General features: G+C 31.7%; 2 protein-coding genes across 3 annotated transcripts; one reads left to right on the plus strand and one right to left on the minus strand.

The window, feature by feature from the left end:
• Positions 1-2,235: 2,235 nt before the first annotated feature.
• On the plus strand, positions 2,236-3,135 carry LOC130802532 (auxin-responsive protein SAUR32). Its single transcript, XM_057666546.1, has one exon. It carries the CDS (start codon positions 2,502-2,504, stop codon positions 2,892-2,894), a length of 393 nt encoding a protein of 130 aa, XP_057522529.1. The 5' UTR covers positions 2,236-2,501; the 3' UTR covers positions 2,895-3,135.
• Positions 3,136-20,054: 16,919 nt separating this feature from the next.
• Positions 20,055-27,559, minus strand: LOC130802540 (CDPK-related kinase 3-like). Of its 2 annotated transcripts, none has more exons than XM_057666554.1 (11): positions 26,780-26,904; positions 25,261-25,391; positions 24,692-24,733; positions 24,497-24,605; positions 24,308-24,386; positions 23,786-24,082; positions 23,596-23,705; positions 22,473-22,577; positions 22,320-22,382; positions 21,977-22,144; positions 20,055-21,882 (listed from the first exon to the last, which is right to left on the minus strand). In XM_057666554.1, the coding sequence occupies exons 1-11, from the start codon at positions 26,831-26,833 to the stop codon at positions 21,745-21,747; spliced, it is 1,296 nt and encodes a 431-aa protein (XP_057522537.1). In that variant the 5' UTR covers positions 26,834-26,904; the 3' UTR covers positions 20,055-21,744. The 2 variants fall into 2 exon arrangements, with proteins under 2 accessions (XP_057522537.1, XP_057522534.1); XM_057666551.1 differs by having other exon boundaries at positions 20,056-21,882; positions 26,787-27,559.
• Between the last annotated feature and the right edge of the window lie 279 nt (positions 27,560-27,838).

Below are 27,838 nucleotides of genomic sequence, written 5' to 3' on the forward strand. Positions count from 1 at the left end.
CATTTAGGGTATGACTTTTTTTGTGCAAGTCAGGTTTATATTTTGGAAAATTTTTTTTTTAATCTTTTTATAAAATATTATAGATATTATTATTATTATTTTTCATATTCATTTTTAAGTATGCTATTAACAGTTGTCACATTTTGATATGCAATAATGTAACATAAATTTTTATCAGTATAAATGATAAAAAAAAAAAAATTAACTAAAAAATCTCATAATTGAGTATTATATAAGTACTAATCATTTGCCATTTATTAATAATAAAATATTAAAATATAATCAAATTCTTGAACGTTATATATGAAGAGTATGTAGTCAACTAAAATTTCAAAATCAACTGTTAAATTCTTGATCTTTGCAAATCATTAATGATCGAGTATTAATTTATTAGGTTGCAAATCAGATTATAATTTGTAAATTTTTTGCAGTGTTTACGTATAATATCTTGTTGATTTTAGTATAATTAAGGGATTATATAAAATTTATTTATTTGTAATATCAATTTTTACATAAATGAATTAATCAATTACCATATGAAACTATCTCATGATGAGATAATACTGTATGATACGAGCTAATTTAGTTTGTAGAACATAACTGATTAACTGTTGACAACTCTAGGATTCTAGGTGGTAGGAACTAGGAGATTATAATTAGTTTTATTACCTTATCTTTTATTAAACAATTTATATAAAAAAAAATCAATTATATTTGCTAATAAAAGATTTCTTTCATGATAGGATAGTGAAATAAGTTTTATAATTCACAACAAATCAAATCTCAAAGGTCGAAATAATTTTGATAACTTCTCATTAATTAGGTTAATATAGGAATTATTTAATTATTATCATGATACTAGTGTATTAAACTCATAAAAATTATAAATAGGATTTAAGTACGATTTGATACAAAATGCCAAAAAATCACTTTCTCAAACACAAATAAAAGTAGAAAAAAAATCAGTTCTTTTTTCAACTAAATAGGAAGCAGTTTTTATAAAATAATTTAGATTGACTAATTAAAATTGTCTCACAATTACATGACCTGGGTAAAAAATTAGTGAAAAAAAAATAAGTTAATATTTTTACATGCTCAAAAAGGTGACTCTTGGAACCACTAAATTGAAGATTTAATGAGAACATGTTTGAGCCAAAAACTCCACACAACTAGAATATTTAATTAGGTCAACCCCACACGATATTTTTCCTTATTTATTTATTTATTCATTCATCGAACCCCACCCAATTTATTCCCCTTTCTAAGAAAATTTAGGAAATTTTCATTAATTTTTTAATTAAATCTTTAGACAGCATTATTCAAACCTGTCAATATGCATTTCCAGTTTCGTTTACCGAGTAAATCAAGTATTTGGTCTATCCATTTTTATTCATTTTTATATCACCAACCCTCCCCAATTAAGTTTCCTTAAGCCTCTAATTGTTACCTAGAAAATACCTCCTACCCCTTCACCGTTTTCTTATCCATGCCTAATGATAATATCCAATCATACCAAACTAAAAACCTAAACTTAATAGTTAAAGACTTAAATTAATATTAAAATATGCTTTATATTCTATCACGTAGCGTCGGCTCTGACCATAAGTCGAGTAGTCGACCATCTAAAATGTTGAATAGTGCTATTTAGGTTCGGTTTCGAGTAATATTTTTTAAGTGATTTGAATTTGAATTTTTTTCCCTTTATATTTAAAGTAATTTTAAAATATAATGTTACAATATATTTTATCTTGAATTATTTTTCTTGAAGTAAAAAAAAATTATTTTTTGATATAATAAAGGCGTTTTTTTAAAAGATATCGTAAAAATAAATAAGGTCTTCAAAATCTTTACTCCGCCCTTGCTATCACAAACCTTCACATGAGACTTATTGGCTTAAAAATATGAATAGAACACAAGCTGCCTTAAAATTATACTAATTTCATTTCAACTAAAAATTTAAGCTGATAAAATAAGTTTAACAGAAAAAAAAAAGTCTTTAACCACTGGGAAGCCATGATTACTTCTCAACTTACCCTTTAATATTTTTTAATATTATTCTTAAAAAAAATAAAAATGAAAACACTTGGTGTGCAATAAAAGAAAACCACATCACCAAAGTGAAAACATAAAATAAAATTAATTTCAAAATCCGAAATTACCTTCCTACCCCCTAAAAAGGCATACACCCCCATTCCCTCCCCCCTCCCCTATATAAATACACAACTACATAACCTTACAATTCCTCCTTCATCTTAACCAAAAAACATATGTGGGTTTCTTATAAAATATCATGAGCAACATCCCAAGTTCATTAATCAATTCTTCTCTTACTCTTTTTCTCCTTACAATCTCTTCTTCTGACCCTTGGCCTTTTTCTATCTTTTTCTTATAACCCTAATTTCTAAATTCTTACCCAAGAAATTAAATAAAAAAAAGGTTATAATTTTCTTTTCTTGTGAATTCAAATTCAAATTTTTTCATACCAAAAAGAAAATATTACCATGGGGAGTGGTGAGAAACACCATATAAACTTCAACCTTCATTTATCTCATCTTCTTAATCATCACCATCATAATCAAAGAAAAGATGAAATCAAGGGTGTACCAAAAGGGTGCATGGTAGTTCTGGTGGGCCACGAAGGAGAGGAAAAACTTGAAAGGTTTGTAATTCCAATCATGTATATTAATCATCCTTTATTCTTACAATTACTTAAAGATGCTGAGGAAGAGTATGGATTTACTCATAAAGGTCCTATTACTATTCCTTGCCACGTGGAGCAATTTCGTAACGTTCAAGGCTTGATTGATCGTGAACATCATATGATGAATAATAATCATCATCATCACCATCAAAATCATCATCATCATCATCATTTCTTGTGTTTTAAGGCTTAATTTTTACGGTGGTGATTTAGTTTGCTTTTAGTTTGATTATTGCGTGATTGGGAAGATTTGAAGATCTTGATCAGAGATGTTAAGCATTGTAACTTGTAAATTTTTAGGATCTTGATTTTTTTTTTGTGGGTTTTTATTTTTGATTTTAATTACCTGAGATAATAATTCAGGTTATTGTGATTAATTGTAGTTGATAATGATGAAAAATTGGTAAGTAATAAATATATTATTAATATTATTATACTATTGCTATTATTGCAAAATTCTCTTACTATAGCATAAGAATTATGGATTAATTTCGTACATAATTTAAGGCTTTTTCTTTTATTTTCATTAATAAAATTTCAATTTTTGCTATCTATAAAAAGGATTTTTCTTTCATTATATAAAAAAAATAAAATTTGAATTTTTGAACTACCCTAAAATATAAAGTAAATATTCAAATTGATGTAATAATATATTATATACTAATTTTGATATATTTGATTGACTTTTTAACTTGTTGGACATGCTCTTGGATTTTTACAAAATATTGATATATTTCACTTTTATTTTTAGTTAAGTAAGCATATAATATTATTTCTTTTCTTTTAATTGGTCATATTATTAATATTTAAAAGAAAGAATTGGTCCGAAACTTTCGAGAATTTTTTAAGAGAAGAATGTAGAAAGAGTCCAAGAATATTTGTGAATGTGAATACAAGCACACAAACAAGGACAACTTGCAAAATGAAGCGTAGAATAACGTGATAGGGGAGGAGAGATTTAAAGAATTCACAAATTCTTATAAGACGGTCTCGAGATTATCTCTGAGTAGGATGATCTTTGAAGAAAAATGTAAAATAAGAATAGACATTAAGCTTTAATAGGTAACATCTGAGAGAAATCTCTTAAAAAGACAATCTTTTAAAGACAGGTTGAAAAGAATTATATTTTTAATTAAAAGATAGAAAAATAATATTTTTAATATTTAAAAATTTAAGGGACATTATCAATATTAGGGTCTCATTCATTCTTATGATACATTTTAATTTTACCACTTACAGTAAAAATTATTTATCTTTCTCCATTTTGGTGTAATTTGTCAATTGGTTGTTCGCTCATCTCTTAAAAAGACGATCTTTTAAAGACGCGTTGAAAAGAATTATATTTTTAGTTAAAAGATAGAAAAATAATATTTTTAATATTTAAAAATTTAAGGGACATTATCAATATTAGGGTCTTATTCATTCTTATGATACATTTTAATTTTACCACCTACAGTAAAAATTATTTATCTTTCTCCATTTTGGTGTAATTTGTCAATTGGTTGTTCGCTCATTCACTTAATTTATTTCATTAGGTAGTGTTTGGAGCATTTGTTGTTTTTATTGGTTTTTAAATCTAGTTGGATGTAATAAAGATTGTGTTATAATTAGGGATGATCATGGGTTAAGTCTAAGTCAAGGCAGTCCGAACCCAGACTTGGACTTGTATTGATCCAAACCCTTTAGGTCTTAAATATGTCCTTGATGGTTCTTAATTGAATTGTTTATATTTTACCATTTATTATTTTTATTAAGGTCTAATCAGGTTTAAAATTAATTTATAAGTCTAGAGCGAGTATAGATAGGATCTAAAGCGAACATAAGACGATCTAGGTCTAGCGCGGGTTCAGGGGCAATTTTGAAGGCGTCCGGAGTGTCCAACCGCACAGGGTTCCAAAACTAAAGGATCTCACAGATATCTATAATCATATAAGAATAATGTTGTAATAAGGTAGTTAGAATTTTATTTAACATATTAGTAGTTATAGGTTCAAATCATATTGGTTACATATTTTTCTATTCGTTTTATTTTATCACTTTCTAAACAATCTTTTACTCGCAAACGTCTTTTCTTACATCGTTTAATTTTCACTCATTCATTAAACATCATTAACCACCAACTCAATTTATTTATAATAATAATCAACATCTTATCTCTTAACTTTTTAATACTACAAACTTTTGCACTTTAATAAAACTGAATTACCAAACAAAATATTTTTTTCAAATTTAATATTGCAACAGTACACATTTTGACAAGCATAGGTGTCTTTACTTATGTGGTTAACACAAGCATAAGTACAATGAAAATAGCCTAAAAAAATCTAAAATTTTAGTTGAAACTCAAACATATTTCTTGCCTTATAAAATAAATGTAAAAGTTGGGTGGTGTTTGTTGTGAAAGAGAAGAATTTAAATCCAATTCCACATAGTTGGGTGGGGTTGTGGCTGTTCGCTTCTAGCTTGGGACAAAGAACACCATTCTATGACATTTGGTCCATTGTCTCTTAGAATTATTCTCAATGGACCCAAACATTTTGGGTCACAAATTAAAGTTTTGATTTTATTTTATTTTATTTTTTAAACAAAGATTATTAACATTATTTGAAAAAAATTTACATTAATAATTTAATATTTTGCTTATTTGGTGTGAATAATATAAAGTGTATGACAAAGGTTAGAATATTAAAAAATAATCTAAAAATGAAATTATTCATAACGAATGAGTGAAATGTTGGATTATTGATATCATTTTTTCACTATTATTATTTTTTTTTAATTTTTTTTTTAATTTTTTTTTGACAATCATCTGAATATTATATTAAGTCAAGATCCACCAAAATTTAAATAATTTGGGGAAAAGAAGACATAAAAACTTTCTCAACGTGAGAATCCATAGATATTCCACCTCGTCTAACATGACTACATATAAATCCAGAGAACAGAGCACTAAATACATAGATATTCGCATAAATGAGATGTATGGGAGAAAGACCCTTATGCTGCCTCGATATAGCATTGATGACATTCATGGCATTCCCCTCTAAATGTATTCGGTTGTATCCCATGCGATGTGCCACTTCGACCCCATACAAAGCCGCTGCTGCTTCGGTAACCAGCCAAGCATCGAGCACATGTGTCTGTTTCGGCAAGATGTCTGTGTTTGCGAACTTCATTGACTGGGAGGGAGTTTCTGCAGCCTCGCCACAGCAGATGCTGGAGTTTTGGTGGGCCACTGAGACCCCAAATCTTCTGCCACAGAATGTGATCATCACCGAGAGTTGCGGGGTTGTTGTGATGTGGATGAATTGACCTTGCTGGCCAATACCCCGATATCACTGAGTATCTTCCGTCTTTATTGTACCACCAAAAGAGTCTATCCATGCAGCCCCATTTGCATAATGGAAGGGCCATGATAGCCTCTGCTGAAGTATGATCAAAGGTATCTCGGATAAGATCAGCTTTTCAATGCATAATATCGTGATCTATAAACTCCCCCACCAAGAGGTCGTTTGTAAGAGGGTTTGTCGCTGTCGGAGTTTGCATTTTACCCTCCATCATCACCCATTTGTCCCTGAGTTCGTACCTTCATGTATGCGCCACACTTGTTTCGCTAGCAAAGCTTTATTGAAGCATTTTAGGTCTCTAAAGCCGATCCCCCCTTGACTTTTGGGCACGCACAAGCTCACCCAACTATGCCAATGTGTCTTCCTGTTCTCACTAGTCGAACCCCACCAAAAGTTGGCCATCATTGCGTGTATCTCATCCAAAAGACCCTCTGGGGGAGAAAGCATCAGCACATAAAATAAAGAGACAGGGTGAGATTGAGTCGCCTTGCCTAAGACCCCTAGATGGAATGACTTCACCATGGACTCTCCCATTGATTTTGAAGGTGAAAGACACGCTCGTAATACAACTCATCACTCTTCGAACCCAAGTGTCTCGAAACCCCATTTCTACAAAACTCTCTCCAGGAAGCTCCATTCCACCCTATCATAAGCCTTACTCATATCGAGTTTCAAAGCAAAAGAATTAATCTGACCTCTTCCCTTCTTTTCATGGAGTGGAAAGTCTCAAAGGCAAGCAAAGCATTATCAGTTATGAGTCTTCCCGGTATAAAGGCACTTTGATTCTCAGAAACAATATCCCCAAAAAGGTTTTCAGACTGTTAGCCATTGTTTTAGATATAATTTTGTAGATGACATTACAACAGCTAATGGCTCAGTACTCCGTTAGAAGTTTTGGGTTTGGACATTTAGGAATCAAAGAAATGCAAGTTTTGTTAATGATTATCAGGTCAAATAGACCCTCTCACCATCGCTTGACCAAACAAAAAATATCATCACCAACAATATTTCAGAACTTCTAAAGAAAAGAGCATGAAAACCATCGGTACCCGGGACTTTGGTAGGATGCATTTGGAAGATTGCATACCGAACCTCTTATTATTATTGTTATTGTTATTATTCCTATTATTATTATTATAATTATTATAATTATTAGTGCTATTATTATTATTATTATTATTATTATTATTATTATTATTATTATATTGCATTAAGATAGAGATAAAGAGCAAGTAGATTGATTACATTTGGAACATGATTGTAACACCAATTAAAAGGCTAAGGTAAGGAATTAGTCTTTTCCCCTCATCCACAAACATTGCCGCACAAATATGTTCCTTATTAATAATGGCCACAGCCTATAATGCAATCATCTTAATACCCATGTGATAAGGCATCATTAAAGTCCACAAAACCAATTTTTAGGGATAATTCCTTTTATTTGATTTTTTTTTTGGCCTTTTGATGTACTTAAAGTTATTACTTTTGTCCTTATCATTAACTTGAAATGGAAGAAGTAGAATTAGATTCATAAATAGTAATATTAATTTGATATTAAAGGCCATTATGAAGTGCTCTAAATTTTTATAATTAGAAAAAAATATGAGAGGTAGATTAGTGAAAATAAATTTAGTAAAATTCAATCACATCTCATATATATATTCTAATATTTTAGGACTGAAACTTTAACAATATTTTTTTGTTGTTATTAAGAAAAACATGATGAATTTATTCAAAATAGTATCGATTAAGTGTACAAAATACAAAATATTCTAGATTTTTAATTAGTACTTGAAGGCCAATTTCGTAATTCCAACTCCTCTATTCATTTTGATTAGTACTTCATTACTTATGTGATCTCTTATATTCTTTATTTGAGGGTTGGTTAGAGAATTTCTATATACAATAAGTTAGAGGGAATTAGATTTTTTACTAGGTTTTATAAATCGAATTCATGTTACAAAAATGAAAGGAAAATTTTCAATCACTTCGCTAACTCATGATTCTATTATTTTTCACTAATATACTACTATTAATATTAAGAGCAAATTACGTGAAAGTATATGCATAGGTGAACCTACCTAGGGAAATGGTAGATCCGTAACCCACCTTCAACATTTAAAAAATTGATTTTTATCGTAAAATATCTATAGAATGTTTTTTATATTAATGGATCTATTTTAGTTATTAAGCCCTAGAAAATATAAAAATATAAATTAAGCCCTATAAAAAAAAAATTAAATTTGCGATTGCAAATGAGTAAAGTGTAATGTAGAGGTGTTCAAAACAGACCTAATGACCCGATATTTACCCGACTTTTGAAACCGAACCCGATTTAACCCGATTTCAAAACAAAATTTAAATAATTTAAAAATCATTGTAGACACAAGACTCGATTTTAAACTGTCCCGACATCTGACGTGAAACTGACCCAATAACCCAAATGAACAACTCTAAGTGTAAAACATACAAACCATAGATAGAAGAAATTTTGAAATATTGGTATATAGCGTTTAAAGAATGAAAGGAATTTGGTAAATTTATGTACATAAATTATTGTCAACTTTGTGTCTTTGTCATTGATTTTCCACTCGTTAATTTTCAATGTTCAAAAGAAGAATCGTATTCCCAATAGAAGTTGATAGATGAATATTTACCCGGCTTATATGTAGAGCTAATCATGGTGGAACACATGAGTGGTGCCCCAAATTCCAATCCCACCCAAGGAACGTGGAAAACACTGCATTTTGACTTTCAATCTTTCTAGATTTCATTCAATTATTTTTTGTCACATCATATTTTACCAACTCACTTCTTTTATTTATTATTCTGTTTATCCAAAAGAAATAACAGCAAGTATGAATAAAGGTAAAATCAAGAAAAATAAGTGTGAATAATAAAAAACTTACTCCCGAAAAAGTGGAAAGGTCATGTGGATAAAATAAAAATATGAGTAAAATATATAGGTAAAAATAATTGAAAACAGAGTGTGAGTACAAACTTTGCCAAAAGTCTTGGCATCTCATAACTTAATATCAAATTGGTTCTACGTACGTTGTTGGAATAAGTTAGAACATGTTAGGATATCTCTAATATTACTAATGTAGTCGGACAAAATATGCTTAAAGTTAAGTGTTCAACAGCTGAAGATACAAATTAGTAAGTATGAAACAAACATAAAAGTGCAAAATGCAACGCATGCTCTTTTGAGCACTCAGTCGTTTGTTTGAGCACCATAGTGCTCGTTCGACAATCTCTTTAATTCTCTAGAAAAATTGTTTTGATGTTTTGATCTAAGTACGATCAAGGGAGTACCCCTGATCTGTGTGTTTTTATGAAGTAATGCTCTACTTTATAAGTATGTGTACTTTCATTTTTTTTTACTGATGTTTTCATCTTTATAAGGCAAGAAATGATGGGATAAAATCATGCATAATCTCCGTAAATAGACGACATAAAATACAGGATAATTTTACACCAAGAATTTATGAATTAATTCTGGTTATTCTCAACACACATAAACAAATGAATAACTTTGCAAACCCTTTGTTTAGTTAGACCTCACGCCATCAAACAAACGCTAATATAGTTCCTCCAAGCTAAGAGCCACAGTGCACTTGGAATAGGGCTCGCTAGGTACTCATTTGAGAATCATACTGACTTGAGTGTCGAAAAACGTCCTCGGAGCACCTCTCAGGGCCCTTCCAACCCTTATTACTTGTGCAGTTACAGTCATCAAGGTGATCTTATTGCAAGAAATACTAAATAGTAAAAACAAGCCACACAACCAACAAATCTCTCTCGAAACAAGTCCTAACACTAAACTACATATTTAGTGCAAATTAATTATACTCGATCATCCCTAGACATGAACAATTTTCAATCAATCTCACCATTTTTACCACTAAACATAACTCTTTAATCTTCGTAACATTTGCAAATGAAATAAAATTATTGAGACAAAAAGAGTAATTGTCTGAACAAGCTAAGGGTGCACATGATTAGTAATTACTGTAGAAAATCATAATGTAGAATTTGGTTAGGCTTCAGTCTGGTGAATACTGAATTTGTATCAAATAATAATAAAAGATACTACCTATATTTATACAAGAGATTAGAACTAAATTAAGGAAACAAAATATTACGGAATATTAAATTTAAGGAAACTAAATCACAATAATGTAAAATATAAAATATATTCTACTAATATTCTACTTTCCTACACTCCTCCTCAAGTTTGGTCTTGGGATCACCGAGACCGAACTTGCCAAAAATATTCTGTAACACTTTTGAGCCAATCGCCTTGGACATAAAGTTTACTAGTTGATCTTTTGATTTTACAAAGGAAGCATTGATAATCTTTTCGCCAAATTTGTCATAATTAATTTTCAGTTTTTGGAGTTTGGATAAAAAAAAGCCACATTTTTAAAGGATAAGGAAATGAGTAAAGAAATTTTTTGGGTCTTATTTTTGGATTTGGGGGCGAAAATGGGCTGGATTGGAAAAATAGGGCATGCGGGTCTACGGGTAGAGAAACCGGGTAAGTTTAGGTTCAGGTTTTTATTTTTTTTCCCTCATAAAAGGGTTATTTTTGAAAACAAATGCACACCTCCCATCCATTTCTGATTTCTTGATTTCTCTCTCCTCATAAATGCCTTTTTTTTCTTGACTCACTGTACCTAACTAGGTTGGCCATGCCGCCGGTCTGGTTCACCGACACCTTGGTGGCGGCCACTCGGTTGGTGACCTCTGACGGTGGTTATCTTTTCTTTGTGATTTATGTGTCGGTTTTGGTTATTGGTATGTCAATTTTTGGTTTTTGTTTTCCGTCAAGCTTTTCAATTGTGACCTTTTGGATTTGTTTTTCTGGGTCTGTTCTTGAATCTTGGTGTCTTTGATTTTGGTTCTCTGGATTTCGGGGGTTTGGATTTAGGATGTTTATTTTCAAGTTTTCTTGGTGAGTAATGCCGAAAGTAGTCTTGCCACCATTCCGGTGACTCACCGGAGCTTTGGAGGCGACTTTTTCGTTTTTGAACTCATCACTTCGTCGAAATGATAAATTCTCATATTCTGACCATTTCTTCCCTTTTTTCGCTCCCCCTTTCGTCGGTGACAGGACCAAGAAAGGTGTGCATCCAAGTCCACAATTCATAGGCAGTAGTAGTATAGTCAAGAATACAATCAATAATGATGGGTTTAAGACTTGCAAGGATCCAAGAAATCACCAATTTATCACTTTGGATCCATCGTTGATCTTTGGTGGTAGAAGGGGCGACAATGATATGATTGAGTCGCCTCGATCATCAATTTCAATTTGAATTTCTTTACACCACTTGGTGTAATTTTTGAAATTTAATTTTTCAGTTCTAGCCAAGTATGAATTTTTTTGTTGTATTTTTGGAAAAGTTGGAACAAATGTTGTTCCATTTGAGCCATAGAAATCATAGTTTTGATTTTTGTTTTGTTTTTGATTTAGTTTGGTTTGATTGGTTTCGTTTTGATTTGGTATTTTTTTTTGGATCGATTTTCCTTGATTATGATCAATGATCAAATACCGATAGAGTATTTCCGTCTAGGAAAACCTTACGCTCTGATACCATGTAGAAAATCATAAAGCGAAATTTGGTTATGTTTTAGTCTGGTGAATGCTGGATTTGTATTAAATAATGGGAGGTACTACCTCTATTTATACAAGAGATTAGAACTAAATTAAGGAAATAAAATTTTACGGAATATTAAATTTAACGAAACTAAATCACAATAATATAAAATATAAAATATAATATTCTACTAATATTCAACTTTCTTACAATAGCAGTCTCAGCTGGGATCATGGCCTCCTAATCAATAATAACAATAATCTATTTATAATACAAGTTTTTTGATTAAATCGGAAGCAAATAATTAAGTGGCCACAAGATTTTAAGATTATGGAGATCAAATCATTATTTTTGAAGAAAGATTTTTGTATTACCCAAGCTAATAACAAGATACAAGGGACGTATGACCCTAAGATTTTCAGCTTATCTCCCTATTGTTGCATTAGTGTGAACACCATGCCCACCTTCTAGGAAGGGTTTCAAAGCGTCACTCTTCATGTGCAAGGGAGATAAGTGAGAAATATCAAAAAAATGGCTATACAGGAATCGAACCATTTACAACCTACCTCTGTCAATAGGACATGCCTTACTTGACAGAACAGCAAAATAAAAATAAAAATTTTAAAAAAATAAAACACAAAACTCAAACTGGCCTATCAATCATGAAGAAACAGCCCTAAGGAGAGGGCATCAAGGCCTGAGACAGCAGACAAAAGGCAGCAGACTGGCATGGGAAGGAAGTGTAACGGTAGCTACAGCAAAAAACGGCCTAGCAGTCTATGAATAAGGACCTACAGGAGAGACCAATAAAGACTAAGACCACAGAAACAGCATCATAGAAACTTAGGATCACACGGTTCTAGCTCTGAGCGACTCCAGATATTTGAATCTGGTTTCGAACACGTTTATGACACTGTCTACTACTTGGTTAACCATTGGTACTTTGTGATTCCATGTGGCGTCATTCCTTACGCTTCAAATTGCATATATGAGGTTGCACAGGATGACCTCATAATATTTCTTTTTCGTGCGGGCAAGGCGGTTTCCCCTGAGGGTATCCATCAAATTTTCCATGTTTCCTGTTATTCCAATGTAAACTTTCAATACATCCCCACATCTTTTGCTGAATGTGCAGTTGAAAAAGAGGTAGTTCATTTTTTCGCTTTCTAACCCACAAATTGGGTAGCTATCATTCTCCACAACTCCTGCAATCTTTAGACGTTGTTTTATTTTCAGGCGATTGTTGAACGCCAGCCATGCAATGAATCTGCTTCTAGGTGTGGCAATCCTACTCTAGACTATATTGTTCCACTTGACTCTTTCTCTGACATGTATGAGATCGTTGTACACTTTTGTGATTGCATAGCTCGGTGAGTTCATTCAGGTCCTTAGTTTTTCTTTGACTTTGCATAGTTTTTTGATAACCCAGTTGGTGGTTATTGGGGCATCAAATCATTAAAATGACTTAATTAATTAAAGTAAGCATGCTTAGGAACTAAAGTCGCCTGATATTAAGGAAGGTGCAAAACAAATGATTAACCAAATAAACAAATAAACTATCCAAAAATAATGCCAAATTAAATCACATCAATGGTATTAATTATGTCGGTTTTCCCAATGGTCCTTTAATTGTAGGTTTCTTTGTTGTCACTCTTTTTTAACTATTGTTATGAAGTTTGAAAATTAATTTAGTTATTTGTTTACTAGTGTAGTTGTTTGCTCCACATTGGTAGTTTTCTTTAGTCTATTTTTGGGTTTAATGCATGATCAAGACACTAAATTGATTGCACTTTTTAAAGAAAAAAACAATGAATTGATTAAATTATTGACACACGATTATTAATATTATTTATAAAATAATTTTGATATTTTCTTTAAATTTTTATAATTACAAATGTATAAGTGTTTTTTTTAAAAAAACACTAAATTGATTGAATTATTGACACATGATTATTAATATTTTTTTTAAAAATTGTTGATATTTTCTTAAAATTTTTATGATTATAAAGGTATAAGAACAAGAGACAACCTTAGTCTTATCTCAAAAAAAAATAATTGTAAGTTATCCATACGATTTTGCCTTTATTGTTAGTCGGTCACTAACTCAATTAATTAACATTGATAATAAAATATCACAATTTAAAGTCAAGAGTCGGCTACATTGACTGAAACAACCAACATGAAAACATTCTCATCACTAATAAAGATTATATTTTAGTTGATCATATTATCAATTTCCATAATCTATATATTTCCTCCATTTATTCAAATTATTGTAAAATGCTCAAGAAATTTTAAAATTATGTCACACTTGACTCTTATCACTCACGGGGCCGGCCCTAAATAAATTTTCAACAAGTGCTAAGATTCGAACTTTTATATATATATATATATATGTATAATAGTTTGAGGCCCATAAATAATATTTCATCCGGACCCCTAAAAACCTAGATCTGGCCCTGATCACTCATGTCATTGTTAGCCTACCTCTTCCTCATTTAAGCTTCTTAAAGTTCCAACCTTAGGTGAGCATTTTGAGGTATTCTTAATTTGCATATAACCACAAGGTGAATTTCTTTCATTTGTCTTTAATGTTTGGAAGTCCAAAATCCTTACACATCTCAACTTAACTATTTCCATCTTTCAATAATGATATCGTTGAAAATCTAATATTGTAATAGATAATAGTATTGGCCTAATGATTTTCTCTCATTCGGTTTGTAGCTCTTCAATTGAGCGAGTTGCACTAAACTCTATGCTTTAAAAATTTTGATGAAATAAAACAGTTTTTTTTTAAAAAAAAATTTCATTATCACCTAATATCACATTTTTGAATGGTAATACATTAGAATAAATTTTATGAAGTAAATGAGATTATTAAAGTAAGCATGGTCATCAAAGTATAAATAGATTTTTCAACTAAAATTACATTAATTTAATTTTCATTCTCATTACTGTTTATTACCACCTACCAAACGAGACATAAGAACTTTTGGATAAGATCAATTCATGCCAATGAAAAAATGAACTTCAACCAGAAGTAAAAGGTAGTACTCAAAAGCAAAATGATGTTGAAACAACTAAGGAAAAGCCTGAGAATTAAAAAAAAAAAAAAAAAAAAAAAAAAAAAAAAAAAAGCATAGATTTTTAAGGTAACAGAATTAATTAAATAGAGACAATATAGATGATTGAAGGGATGAGAAGACAGACAGAACATGATGACATGGCAAGGAGTTATGAGGCCAAATACTCGTCCAAAAATGTGCGTAACTAAAACCATACAAACATGGACAATTTGTTTTAGTTTGTCAGCACAAAAGGTGGCCAAGCCACTTGATAAGTGTGGCATATAACTGCAACAATAAATAACCCAAATCTCATATGACTCATGATTCATGAATAAGGCTAACTACTACAAACAGTTTTGTATGAATTTGATTTATATTATTTTAATATGTATTAGCTGTATAAGATATTAAAATAGTAAGTATTTATTTAATAGTTGATAAGTACAATTTAGTATAATTATCGAAAAATATTTATTATAATTAGATTGGTGTAATCTAAAATAATATTAATACAAGAATTTTATAACTTAAGAGTATTACTTTCTAGTTTTACTATACTTGCTATATTTGACTTTTTATGCATTTCAATGTATTATTTTGATTATTTATATATTGAATTATACACATCTAAAAATTATAAAAAGTTAATATTATAAAAGTATGAGATTAGACAATTCAAAAATATTACACTTGACTATATTTATTTTTATACATTATCCGTAGTTATAAAATAAATTTGAATAATAAATACTGTCAAAAATCATTATTTAGGTGAGTATTTGAAAACGGAGAAAGTATAACCTATGAGAGTGTATGTGTCATCTTCATCTAAATTTTACTAATACCTAGTTCCAAGAATGTTGTACGAATTCCAAAACTTGTCTAACTCTGCCCATTTTGGGTTGGTTTAAACCTATAGCTTTGATTTCTTCAAAAAAAAAAAAGAAAAAAAAGAAAAACCTATACTTTGATTCTTTAAGCAACCAATTTATATAGAGCTTAAAATCCTCCGGATGAGTTATAAATATTTTATTTAGTCTTTCTACCAGTGTCCTTTGAATAAGATCATTTCAAAAAAAAAAAAAAAGTGTCCTAGATGATTTCAAAAAAAAATTAAAAAAAAGTGTAAGAATTGTGAATAAAATATATGTACTTCTTGTATATGAAATTAAATATTTTACTCGAAATGAAAGATGGATGAGATTTAAAACTTTAACTCTTCTATTAAGGCTTTTGATACCACATTAAAAACCAACTGATCTACTAAACGCTTAAATTGGTATCTAATGGTTAAAGTCCCATGATAACATTATAAAATTCGTCAATTTTAGACATAATTTAATCCTCAATACTAATACACTAAAGCGAAATTTTCAAGTGTCATATGTTGTGATTACAGTAATTTTTTCTACTTAAATTATAAAAATAGTAATATAAGAATATTTTTCAAAGCTTAATTAATTATGTAAATAAATAAGAATATCTAGACATACTTCAGTACACCATCAAATAATTCAAACACCTAATATAATTACATTAACTATCATGCAAATATTATAAATTATCCATAATTGGCCCCATATTCAAAGTAGTGTGATTGAAAATTCCATATAGTACAGTGAAAGCATTATTGATATGTTGAAATAATATTGTAACTATATATTATAGTAATACTTAATTGATTAATTAGAACTTTGAGTAGTATTTTAAATTTTGATTCGGAGACACCATAATAATTTATGTTAAATTTAAGAATTTGTGTTGTTAGTACTCCAATGTGAAATATATTAAGAAAATTCCGAAAAATTATATATATATATATATATAATATATATATATATATAATCATTTATTTTGGGTCCCCGTGTCAAATTTATGTAATAGACCCTTATAATTTTAAAAAAAAATCAAAATACTCTTATGTAAAATTTCTCTATTAATTACACTAATAATATTTTGCTCTTTATTACTTGGTTAATCTTATATAAAATAGTAGTATACATGTGTTTGCTGTAATTGAAACAATAATCAAATAAGTCTATAAATGGATTTCAGGCCCCTTTGATAATGGGGCTCTGTGCAGTAGATTATTTTGCACATGCTAACAACAACTATATATATACTCTAGTTTTTAATCTTCCAACACGGTTTTTTAATTGCTAAGTGCAAACTATTTGCTATTTCACTAATTTTGTATTGAGATTGTCTCACAATGAGACAATTTCAATTGAATCAGTCTAAACTATTATATCTCAAGATGAGACGATGTCATACAAAACCGGCTGTTTTTTTTTTAAGAAAATTTGAAAAGCTTAAGCTAAAAAAAATAAATAAATAAACTAAGTTTTAAAAAAATTTCAAAAGTAAACGTAAAAATCCAAAACCTGTGGTTTGGAGTTGTTCGCAGTTACTAACTGCGAACAGCCAAATAGGACAAAATAGCTGTTCGCAGTTCCTAACTGCGAATAGCTATTTTGTCCTGTTTGGTTGTTCGCAGTTAGTAACTACAAATAGATATTTAATAATTTTTTTTCCTTAATTTTTGAGTTGTTGTTTGTTGTATTTGCATTAAAGACATTAGAATAAGTAATTACAAGTCAATGTATGTTTCAAGCGGCATGATTCATCGCCAAAATTTCGATCATTCGTAAGTCAAAGCTTGAAGGTATGATAAAGTAATTAAACATATATATACAACAAAGTAATTAATTTTTGAGTTGTTGTTTGTTGTATTTGCATTAAAGACATTAGAATAAGTAATTACAAGTCAATGTATGTTTCAAGCGGCATGATTCATCGCCAAAATTTCGATCATTTGTAAGTCAAAGCTTGAAGGCTATGATAAAGTAATTAAACATATATATACAACAAAATATATACAGATGTTTGAAATATACAACTCAATAAAAAATGTATATATATATATATATACATAGTCGATCCAAATACAAAAAAGTTAAACGTTAACGCTCACGACCCTCATCTACCCTATCCAACTGAGTTGGTCTTCTATGCCTCCTACGATAGTAAGAGGCGTTCGGGTGTCGCTCTGGCAATGGAGGGGACTGGTACTGTGATGGCTGTCAACGGGGTATGAATGGTGTATCTCCTCCAAATGATAGTCATAAGCAGAAGATGAGACGTGCATATGGGAGGTAGTCGGTGAGAACTCTGCAGCGACTTTTGGTATGAAGTGTTGAAACTGCAAGCCGACGAGCATGCCATGCGCAATCTCCCTCACCGGCTCCTCGTGGCTGTACTGCATCACTGCTGCCGCACCTTGTGCCTGCAATTAATATTTAGTTAATGTAACATTATATTATTTTATCGGCAACTTAATCATATAAATGCAAATGAAGACTTACAAATTGGGTCATTGTAGGCACAGCAGGTGCGTAATGTGCTGCTGCGAAGATGGCACGTGGTGTCATCCATCGGCACGTGGTGTCATCCATCGGCGCGTGATGGAGAGGAACCACGGCATGTAGTCTGGTGTAGTAGGTGCGCCTTGGAGAGGAACCACGTGGTGTCATCCAACAACGCTTCCTTGCTATCAAACATCATACCCTTCTCAAACTCTCCGTCTTTGGTGTATGTAGTATCACAAGCTCAAGTCCTCCATGAATTATCCTCCTCATACTCGTCTAAAGGTGGACAGAGGGTATAAGGAGTAGGAAGAATGATTATAGGAATGTTGCCTAGGGTCATGTCATTTGCTAACGCATCCTCATCGACATCCACATCGTCCTCAGAAGGATCGTCAATGAGCTCATTACTCTCATTTCCATCATCCAAAGGTCCCATCTCAGTAGTTTCTTCTAAGTTAACCATTAAATCAATTGGAACTTGATTCGTAAAGGGTTGAGAAAAAGTACAAAATGCGGAAGGAACGAAAGGATTAGGAGTTTCCTGAGTTGATATAGGCATAGGGGTAGGAGTAGGATTAGAAGCAACTAAATTGCCTAATGGTACTTGTTCTACGTATAACTCCAAAGAGGGAATTTGGGTGAACTTTAAATGCTCCCACATAGCATCTATAACCTCATCATCCTCAACAGGAAAGGCAAGCAATTCTCCACTCATGTCATATTTAAAGCTTATATTTACGGTACTTCTAGTAGGGTCCAATCCAATCTTAGAACATATAAAACGTTTTAAAGTGGTTCAAATCCATGTTCGAATTGCATGCAAACAACTTACGTCCTCCCCCAATATAATGAACTTCGCCACTACTTTCTCGAATACAACCATTCCAAAAACATACTATAGTCACGCGAAATGATGCCATTTTCTACATTAATACAAAGAAAATCAATATCATCATCAACTTCATGCCCATACAAGTACATTATATTCATTTGATTATAATCTTTTTTGGTCTAAAAATTATTAAAATCCATAATGTAACTAAGTTCATACATATAAAATCGAAATAATAAATCAATTCATAAGCTCATTAATAATATTTCTAATACCAACATCAACATCAACATTTCTAATAATATCATCAACATTGAATTCAACTAATTCAACAACATTACTTCAAAAAACAACATAAAGCTATAAAAACAATTAAAAATTACCTTCAATACTTATGGATGATTAAGAGTAGTCTTGATTTAACAACTAATAACCTACATTTGAAAAAATAAGCAAATTTGATTATAACCCTAAAAAACTACATATACACCAAAAAAATACAATCAAGTTTACCTTTGAGCAAGCTAGAGTATCCCACACTAATTTTGAAGTGCCAAATTGAAAGAGGAATGCAAGAATTGATAGATTGAATCAATGGTTTTAGAGGGAGAAAATGTTGTCTGCGTAAGGTAGGGTTTTGAGAAATGGGGAAAAATGAAAAAAAAACGAAACTGATTTGCGTATTTGTGCAACAGGTTTGTTCGCAGTTACTAACTACGAACAGCCAAATAGGACAAAATAGCTGTTCGCACGCTTACTTTTAAAAATTTTTTAAAACTTAGTTTATTTTTTTAATTTTATTTTTTTAGCTTAAGCTTTTCAAATTTTCTTTTTTTAATCACTAACAATATAAATTGGATTTTAAAAATACTGGGCCTCGTGTCGCGGCCCTCCCTCCCTAAATACGGTTTGTCTCTTGCAAAAGCATTTCATAATTTTTCATCAATAAAATTGATCATAAAAAAGTACAAGACCAATAAAAAAGCTTTATATATATATATATATATATATATATATATATATATATATATATATATATATATATATATATATATTCTTTACTTTAATGACTTTAATCCATTTTTTTTTCCATTTCACTCATTTTGTTTCATTTCTTTATTTATTAAGTTATTTTTACAATATTACCCTTAAATACTCTTACTTTATAGTAGTCACTTTTACTTTTTTTTGTTTTTTACTAATAATTTAGCAAAATAACACCACTTAATAGTGATCCCTTCCACTTTCTTAAACTTTGTGCTCAAATAAAATGAAACGAGTAGTAAAATTGAAGTGGTAGTTACTAGTCAAGTGGACCTACTCTCTAACTACCCCTCATAGATGTCAACATGGCTTGACTTTAAGCACCCAATGGGGCAAAATTCCTCTTATCAAATCTCAATACCACAAAATAAAACGACAATAAACGATATCCGTAATTGTCTTGCACTTGCTTCTCCTGCACCCTTCACAAAACATTGGACATGTCATACGCTCCATTAATTACCTCCACACTTCAATTATAATTTCATTGAATATACATGATTCTATTTTCTAACCTCCATGAACTACTGGTCTAATATATCGTTATTCTTTGAGATTGCTTCAAAATAAAAAGCTCATGATGACACATTGCAACCATCTCAAACAAATATTTGTGGACCTCTATTTAGGGTTGCCACTTATAATATGAGTGAAGCTAGTTTAACATAAGACTTGTCATTCACGTATTTATTTATCTTTTATTGGATGAAAATAGATACTAATTTGATACTTTATAGAAAAAATGGGATAAAATGAGGAATGTCACTCCTGTCGCACTCTCAACAAACCAAGAAAAAAAGTTTTATCTTGACGCTAACTTTTGCAAAATGCATTTTATTATTTATTTGCAAGATTATAAGTTTATAGACGATTAATGTATAGTTTTTTCAATTAGTTTCTAGAATAATACGAATTTTTATTTTACCTTTAATATACCTTTTTTTATTCCAAATAACATACGTATTATTATGGACAAACACTCTTAAATTGATATCATTCCTAATTAATCAAAAGTATATACAAATATTGCATAAAAACAATGGCTACAAATTTGTATAAAATGGTTTTAATTTGAGAATACTTCAAAGTCGTCAATATCGCATCGCTTGTATAAAAAGAAAGAAGATTAAACCATCTAAAGGTTGGGTGACAAACATGCTGTTTTCAATAAGGCCCATATCCAGGCCCGTATCCATGCCCATATCCAAGCCCAACTTGGTACAGTCCAAAACTAGTCAGTAGATGATATAATGTCCAACTTCGGGTCAGTGTAGCAGCCAAACAGGCATCTAAAGTGACTACAAAAGCTAACACTAGGAGTCTTTCTAATTGAGCTACTCTTACAAGAAACCATCTCTCGGTGAGACAACCTTATAACAAAAAGCCAATATAAGAATGATTTTAGTTGGGCTACTTGGCCCATGTATAGAAAGCGTCTCACAGTAAGACCGTCTCTCACAAGAATTTGTGTTCTGATTTCCAAGTTCCTCAAAAGCCTTCAAGCATAAGATTATATGCTGCAACAGCTCATTTACAGGCAACTCCTCTATGGAACAGACTAATGTTACAGTCGAAACCCGACAACTTTCACTATGTATGCTTTGCATCCCCTCACATTGAAAATTTACAACATCGGGGGGAGAAAATTTGGGGTGATCAGTGGTTACTCCGATCAAATACTCCCCGTCAATCCATGTCACACGTAATACAATATCAGGAAGCGATCAAACCTCTTTTAAAGTTAAAAGAATTCCGTAATTTGCAAAGGTTTCCTGCTTAAAAAGCTATTGGCGTCTCATATTGGAGCTTCGTATTGTAACACCGTGCAAGAACTTGGTGTAACCAATGAAATTGATGTGTCCATCGGAGGGCCGAATCCAATCCTTGACTAAAGTGTAAGCTGTCGGGCCTAAATTCATTTCCTGGTCATGATCCATGAAAATGGTCAGCGGGAGATCTTTTGAAAGTTGAAAGAACGGGAAGAGATGGAGAAAGTTGATGAAAGTAAGATTTTACCCTTGCTAATTCCTCGACTGAGATTCGTCGATTACCTTCCTGCTCGAAATACTGAAACGCGGCGCTAGCGATTTTATCCCAATCTTGAAGAGCCTCGAGCTGATATACACTGATTGCCGCAACACAGAACTCTTCGAAATCCATCTTCATGGAAGCAAATGGTTCCATCTACAACAAAGCATTGCATTGTGAACTTGTGCTTTACGATCATTTAAAATAACGTTATCGATTTCCATAAAAAAAAAAAACCAATGATTATAAACAAAAATATCATCAACGTTAAGAACAATGAAAACTAACGCTTTGGTTACATTAACTTCATCAATGAATCATACCGCCTTACCATAGCAAAAATTTCGGTAACTCTAGCGTCTCTCATAGCATCGGTTGCATTTCTCATGAGAGCCTATAGATGATGACAAGATGGTTAGCATAGAATTGTCATTCATCGAGGAAAATAAGTTGGATGAATGAGGAAACCGAAGGCTGCTCTTACCGTTTTAAAATTTTCAAAAGAAATATAACCATCTTTTGGCTTTAGCAGCCTAAACTGTGCTTCGAGGTAAAAGAGCTCATTATCGGGTAGAACTTTTGAAAGCGCCTGCAATTATGATCGATAAGTGGAGATTACACCAATGTTTAAAAGGAATTTATAGACAAAAGTTGAGATTATATAAAATTAAACCAAGAAAAACAAAAACAAAAACAAAAGAGAATATTTCTAAGTCAAACGGTAAACAGCAAGACCTAAACCAACAAAGGACTGCAACAAAACGAGGGTGGAATAGTGACAAAAGGCAAAATCTCAGTGGTCGAGATTAGACTCTCATGATTCGCCAATTTCCTCGTGAATCGCAAATCGTAAAAAACAAACTACTAGTTGTTATGGGTTATTTTTGGGCCATTTTGATTGAATTGCGAATTTTCTAGCGAATTATATGTCATCATAGTCAAGACTCAAGTAGTAGGTTAAGTATCTATCATATTTGGCTCTTCTGGTTCTTGCCGCCTGATATTTTCCTTTGATTTCTCCTAAAATGGCATTAAGGTAACAAAGTGTTGTTCTTTTTCCTAAAGAAAGCAATTCACTAAGAGAAGCCACATGCTTATTAAGTAATGAGAATTCTATAGTGGTTCACCAGCCACCACAATCTTGCAATCTAAGCGTTGAATTTTCGATTATGAAATCTAAGCCTTTGGTTTTTTTTTAGTAATTACTACTACTTAATTACCCCATGTCACGGTTTTGCTAACTCTAATTGCCCTAATTGTCACTTTGTCCAAAAATTATACTTACGTTGACTACCATAAAAGCAATTCTCCACATCGCTCAATCCTATTGGCGCATAAAATATATGCGACTCTTATTTCTATATCCTCGCAACATGTTCATTTCATAGAATTGACACTCTTGATCTCACTAAAATTGAGCTGTGATTTTAGCACTTCAAATGTCTTAACTTACATCCTCGATAACACATTTATAAGAAAAGCAAGAGAAAGTGCCTGAAAATAATCAACCATTTAGATTCTCTATCAATGGAGTAAAAGGTTTAGTATAAGCGGTTTACATGCCAAATAAAAAAATGTGGGTTCTCATCAGCAATAATGGTTCTTACCTTGAGTGTTGCACGTTTAAGAGGCGTGGAACGAATATATGACTTTACTACTCTGAAAGGGAATATATCCAACGGAAGGGGTCTGTTTTCATCTCTTAACCAAGGATGAGCTGCATGGAATGAACATCAACGGTTAGCGCTTAAGGTGTATCATCCTTTTCATGAATTCAAACAAAAGAAAATTTCTCACCTAGAGCTTGTGCTGCAGTCATCCTTTTCCTATGGTCCTTATTGAGTAGTCTTTTAACGAAGTCTCTACCTTCCGCTGATATGTTGGGCCAAGGTGTATCGTCAAAATTTGGATCAGCCCTTAATACAGAACGGAATATTCCTGATTCAGTTCGTGCCCAAAAAGGCCGGCTTCCACATAGCAAGATGTATGTTATGACCCCAATACTCCACATATCGGCTTCAACATTATATGACCTATGCAACACTTCAGGTGCAACATAATAGGCACTCCCTACTACATCGTTGAGCCTATTATCTGCGTAAACAAACCTCAACAATGTAAATTACTTGACCGAAAAATAACTTTTCAAGTCGAACACGCCGAAGTTTGCTTAGTAGCTATTCTCTCTGTCCGTTTAAGTTAGCACCATGACACAAAAAGCTCACTTTTTTTAGTCATATGCTGCTTTCACACGGGGACAGAGGGAGTACAAGTTAGTAAAAGTTGGTACTTGGTACAAATAACAAAAGCATCGATTACCTGGCCTGACATAATCGGAAAGACCGAAATCTATAATCTTTAGGCGAGCATCTTCATCCTTTGTAGCGAAAAGAAAGTTCTGCCAAATAATAGAATGTTTTTGTCGTCAACAGCAATTTCTAGACTAAAGGTAATGAAACACGATCTTTTGTTTAACTAAGCGACTAATAACTATCGATGATTCTATACCTCCGGTTTAAGATCACGGTGCACAACACCCTGAAGATGGCAAAATGCGACGGCTGTTAAAATTTGCACCAGTATCCCCTTGGCATCGTCCTCTTCATACCTCCCACCTCTGAATACAAAACAAACAGAATGAAGCTTATGGACAATCACCAAACTTTTCCTGGTCCGTAAAATGAGATTGCATAAAACGTTTACCTTTGTAAAATTCTATCTAATAATTCACCACCCTCACACAATCTGCAAGTCAAAAAAAGAGATGTCATTTTATGCATTTTTTCTTATAGTACATAAACAAACACACAAAAGACGATGGAAACTCGAATATAGGGTAGAGGGCCAAACTAGAACAGAAAATTGTCTTTGTTTCTTGATGTTTTCCCTACTTCCTCGAGGAAGTTTCGGACCATTTTCATATCTTTCTTTTAATTAAGCTAAATCCTATTTCATTCCCCAATATAAACGCAAGAGCACAGACATAATTGAACCCAATTGTTCATTTATCATATATATTTCAACCATTAAATGATATTATGGTATGTCGTATGCCCCCTCCGGTTTTCTGATTTCTAACCATAATGTGTGCCAAACCTATGGTGAAAAAAAGCGAGGAACAGAAAGAATAGTTATTGTGAAACATGTCGTAATATTTAAGTCAACTGCATCATTAGTAAGTTTGAAGGAGAAAGATCAAGAGAATATTGATCCACTAGATAATAATTGAAAACTGAAAAGTAAAGCTTGGTGAGAATGCAGGACAAACTTACTCCATGACTAAGTAGACATTGTTAGAATCCTCAAATGCATCATAAAATTTGAGCATATGCTCGTTTCCAGACAAAGCTTTTAACATTTTCACCTCCCTGCGGACATCTTCAATTGCAATTGCTGATGTCATCTGTCCAATTGCATCACTTTCATTCGTTATTTTTTGTTCATGTCTAAAAGAGCAAGAGGGACCAGATAACGAAAAAACCTAGAAGATAATTAATAAATATCCAAAAAGAACCATAGAATTTCACTTAGCAACTACCATCAATGTACTTCATCATATTCATTCATTTCCTATATAGTACAAGGACCCATTACTTGAATTGAAGGCAACAGAATAGTAAATTGTTGACATCCATTTTGTTGACAGTTACAAGTTGATCATTGGCTTCATTGCTAAGATTGTAAAATGCGGCGATGGAGCCAAAGCATTTGTAAAATGTCAATCACAATAGTGTCCGGTGACAAGAAGTTCAATAATGACAATTACAATACTAAGATTGTGTCGCGAGCCAAGAAACAAAGCTCAAAACACCCATGAAAGACAATAAGATTGAACTAGGTAACATCTCAAAATCCCCCCATTAATCTTTCATATAAATAGCCGAGTCTACGAAAAGAAGAGGCATCATCGGTGTGTCATGTTACGCAACCCAACGATCACTCACAAAGTTCATAAGCTCATCAACACAACATGATCTCTCCTTGCCAGTGTAACATAATTCACCGGTTAATTCGCTTTTTGAATTCGCTATTCGCTTAAAATAATGCTAAAATAACTAAAAATCGACCATAATTCGCTTTTTTTATTCGCGATTCATAAGGAAATTAGTGAAACATGTGTCAGTGCTACTTGCCTCTATTGCATAGCATTAAAACAATATTCTAAAAAGTTTTGATTCTAAGCCTTCAATCTAAAGAGCATATCAAATAACAACACAACCACTTGATCAATCATACTAAATCAAACTCCACATCCATACAAGTCTACCAACATCACTTCAAACTATGTCTTGCATTCCAACAAATCCAAGATATATTCAGCTAAGTATTCACTACTCCAAATTTCATCATTTACAATTCAAAAATCAAAATCAATCAAAAGTAAAGAATTCAACTTACACCCAAATAATCATAAATTCAAATATGATATACCAATCAACCAATACCCTTTTCAACAATGACACAAAATAATCCAACATACATTCATATAAGTATTCCCCATTTCATCACAAGACTACAACCAACATAATCATAAATTTCAACAATGCTACTTAAGCAAGTAACAACAACCAAAATACAACATAAACATTTAAAAAAAACCCCAAAAACAAATGCCCCTTTAAAAAGCTTCTAGTAGTCATAACAAAACCAAAATAACCAAATAAACATTTCATCAACAATGTCACAATCAAGCAAAATCCAACAAATATACATATTTCATCATTTCAACATCAAAAAAACACCATATTTCATCATTTCAATATCAAAAAAATACAAAAAATGGCCACATACCACACACCTTAGCTTTAGAAATAATCTTGACAGCAACATTAACACCTTTAACATCCCCTTTTTTACCTTTAGCCATACAAGTATGGCCAAAATGGCCTCTACCCACTTCTTTCCCTAACTCATATTTTGCACCAAAATTCTTCAAATACCCAAAATTCTTGTCTAAACCTCTTTCTCTTTCTCTCTCTACTTCTCTCTCTCTCCTCCCATCTTGCTGTTCTTCCACCACTCTTTCGGGTGTTCCAACCACACCACCACTTTCCTTCCGCCTTCTTCTCAACGCCGCCATTATTGGCTTTGCCGGAGACGGCGGCGGAAAGGGCCATTTCATTAACCTTCTTCCTGGGGTTCTAGCCGGAGATGGGTTTATTCCGGCGGGAAATGGGCTTTGAAAGGGTGTCGCTTGAACACTTACCGGAGTTGGGTTTTCACCGGCGACGTCGTTGACCTCCATTGATATCATTTTCTTGCTGTAACAGTGACCCATTTTCGATCAAACGGCCGCGATTAATCAAAGAATAAAAAAAATTAACTTTAGAGAAAAAAATAGAAGAATGAATAGTTCTTGGGGAGAATTTCAGAGGAGTTTTGGTTTAAGGGAGAAAAGTTTTTAAGTTGACATTTAAAGTTTCGAGCTTTAGAGTTTAAAGTCACATGTGGGTGAGTTTTTGAAAGGTGAATGATGAGTTTTGAGAAAGGAAGAAAAAGTAAAACTTAAAGGGAGAAACTTGTTGAGTATGTTTGACATTAAACTTGTAAGACTCAAATTCATCTGCGGGTTGGTTTTGAATTGTCGGATTCGACTCAAATGGTTATATATTTATATTTATTTATTATAATTTTATATTTATAGCATAATAAAAGTAAAAAAGCGATGAGTAAAATTTTCATTATAACTTGAAAAACAAATATATTTTTTTTATTCGCATGAAATGTCTCATATATTTTCATATGTTTATTAGTGCATTAGGTTAATTTTTAATATATCTAATTTTCTATAATTAGATATTACAATAAATTTATCATGACAAAAATTACATTGACAAATTAAAAAAATCT

The sequence above is a fragment of the Amaranthus tricolor genome, chromosome 2 (assembly GCF_026212465.1).
Source record: "Amaranthus tricolor cultivar Red isolate AtriRed21 chromosome 2, ASM2621246v1, whole genome shotgun sequence".
NCBI lineage: Eukaryota > Viridiplantae > Streptophyta > Magnoliopsida > Caryophyllales > Amaranthaceae > Amaranthus > Amaranthus tricolor.

Coding starts and splice junctions, on each gene's coding strand:
- LOC130802532 (XM_057666546.1), top strand. CDS start 2,502: ATGGGGAGTGGTGAGAAACACCATATAAACTTCAACCTTCATTTATCT.
- LOC130802540 (XM_057666551.1), bottom strand. CDS start 27,266: ATGGGTCACTGTTACAGCAAGAAAATGATATCAATGGAGGTCAACGAC. Junction 24,734..25,260: donor AATGTCTACTTAGTCATGGA/GTAAGTTTGTCC, acceptor TTTGACTTGCAG/ATTGTGTGAGGGTGGTGAAT. Junction 21,883..21,976: donor CAGTCGAGGAATTAGCAAGG/GTAAAATCTTAC, acceptor GATCATGACCAG/GAAATGAATTTAGGCCCGAC.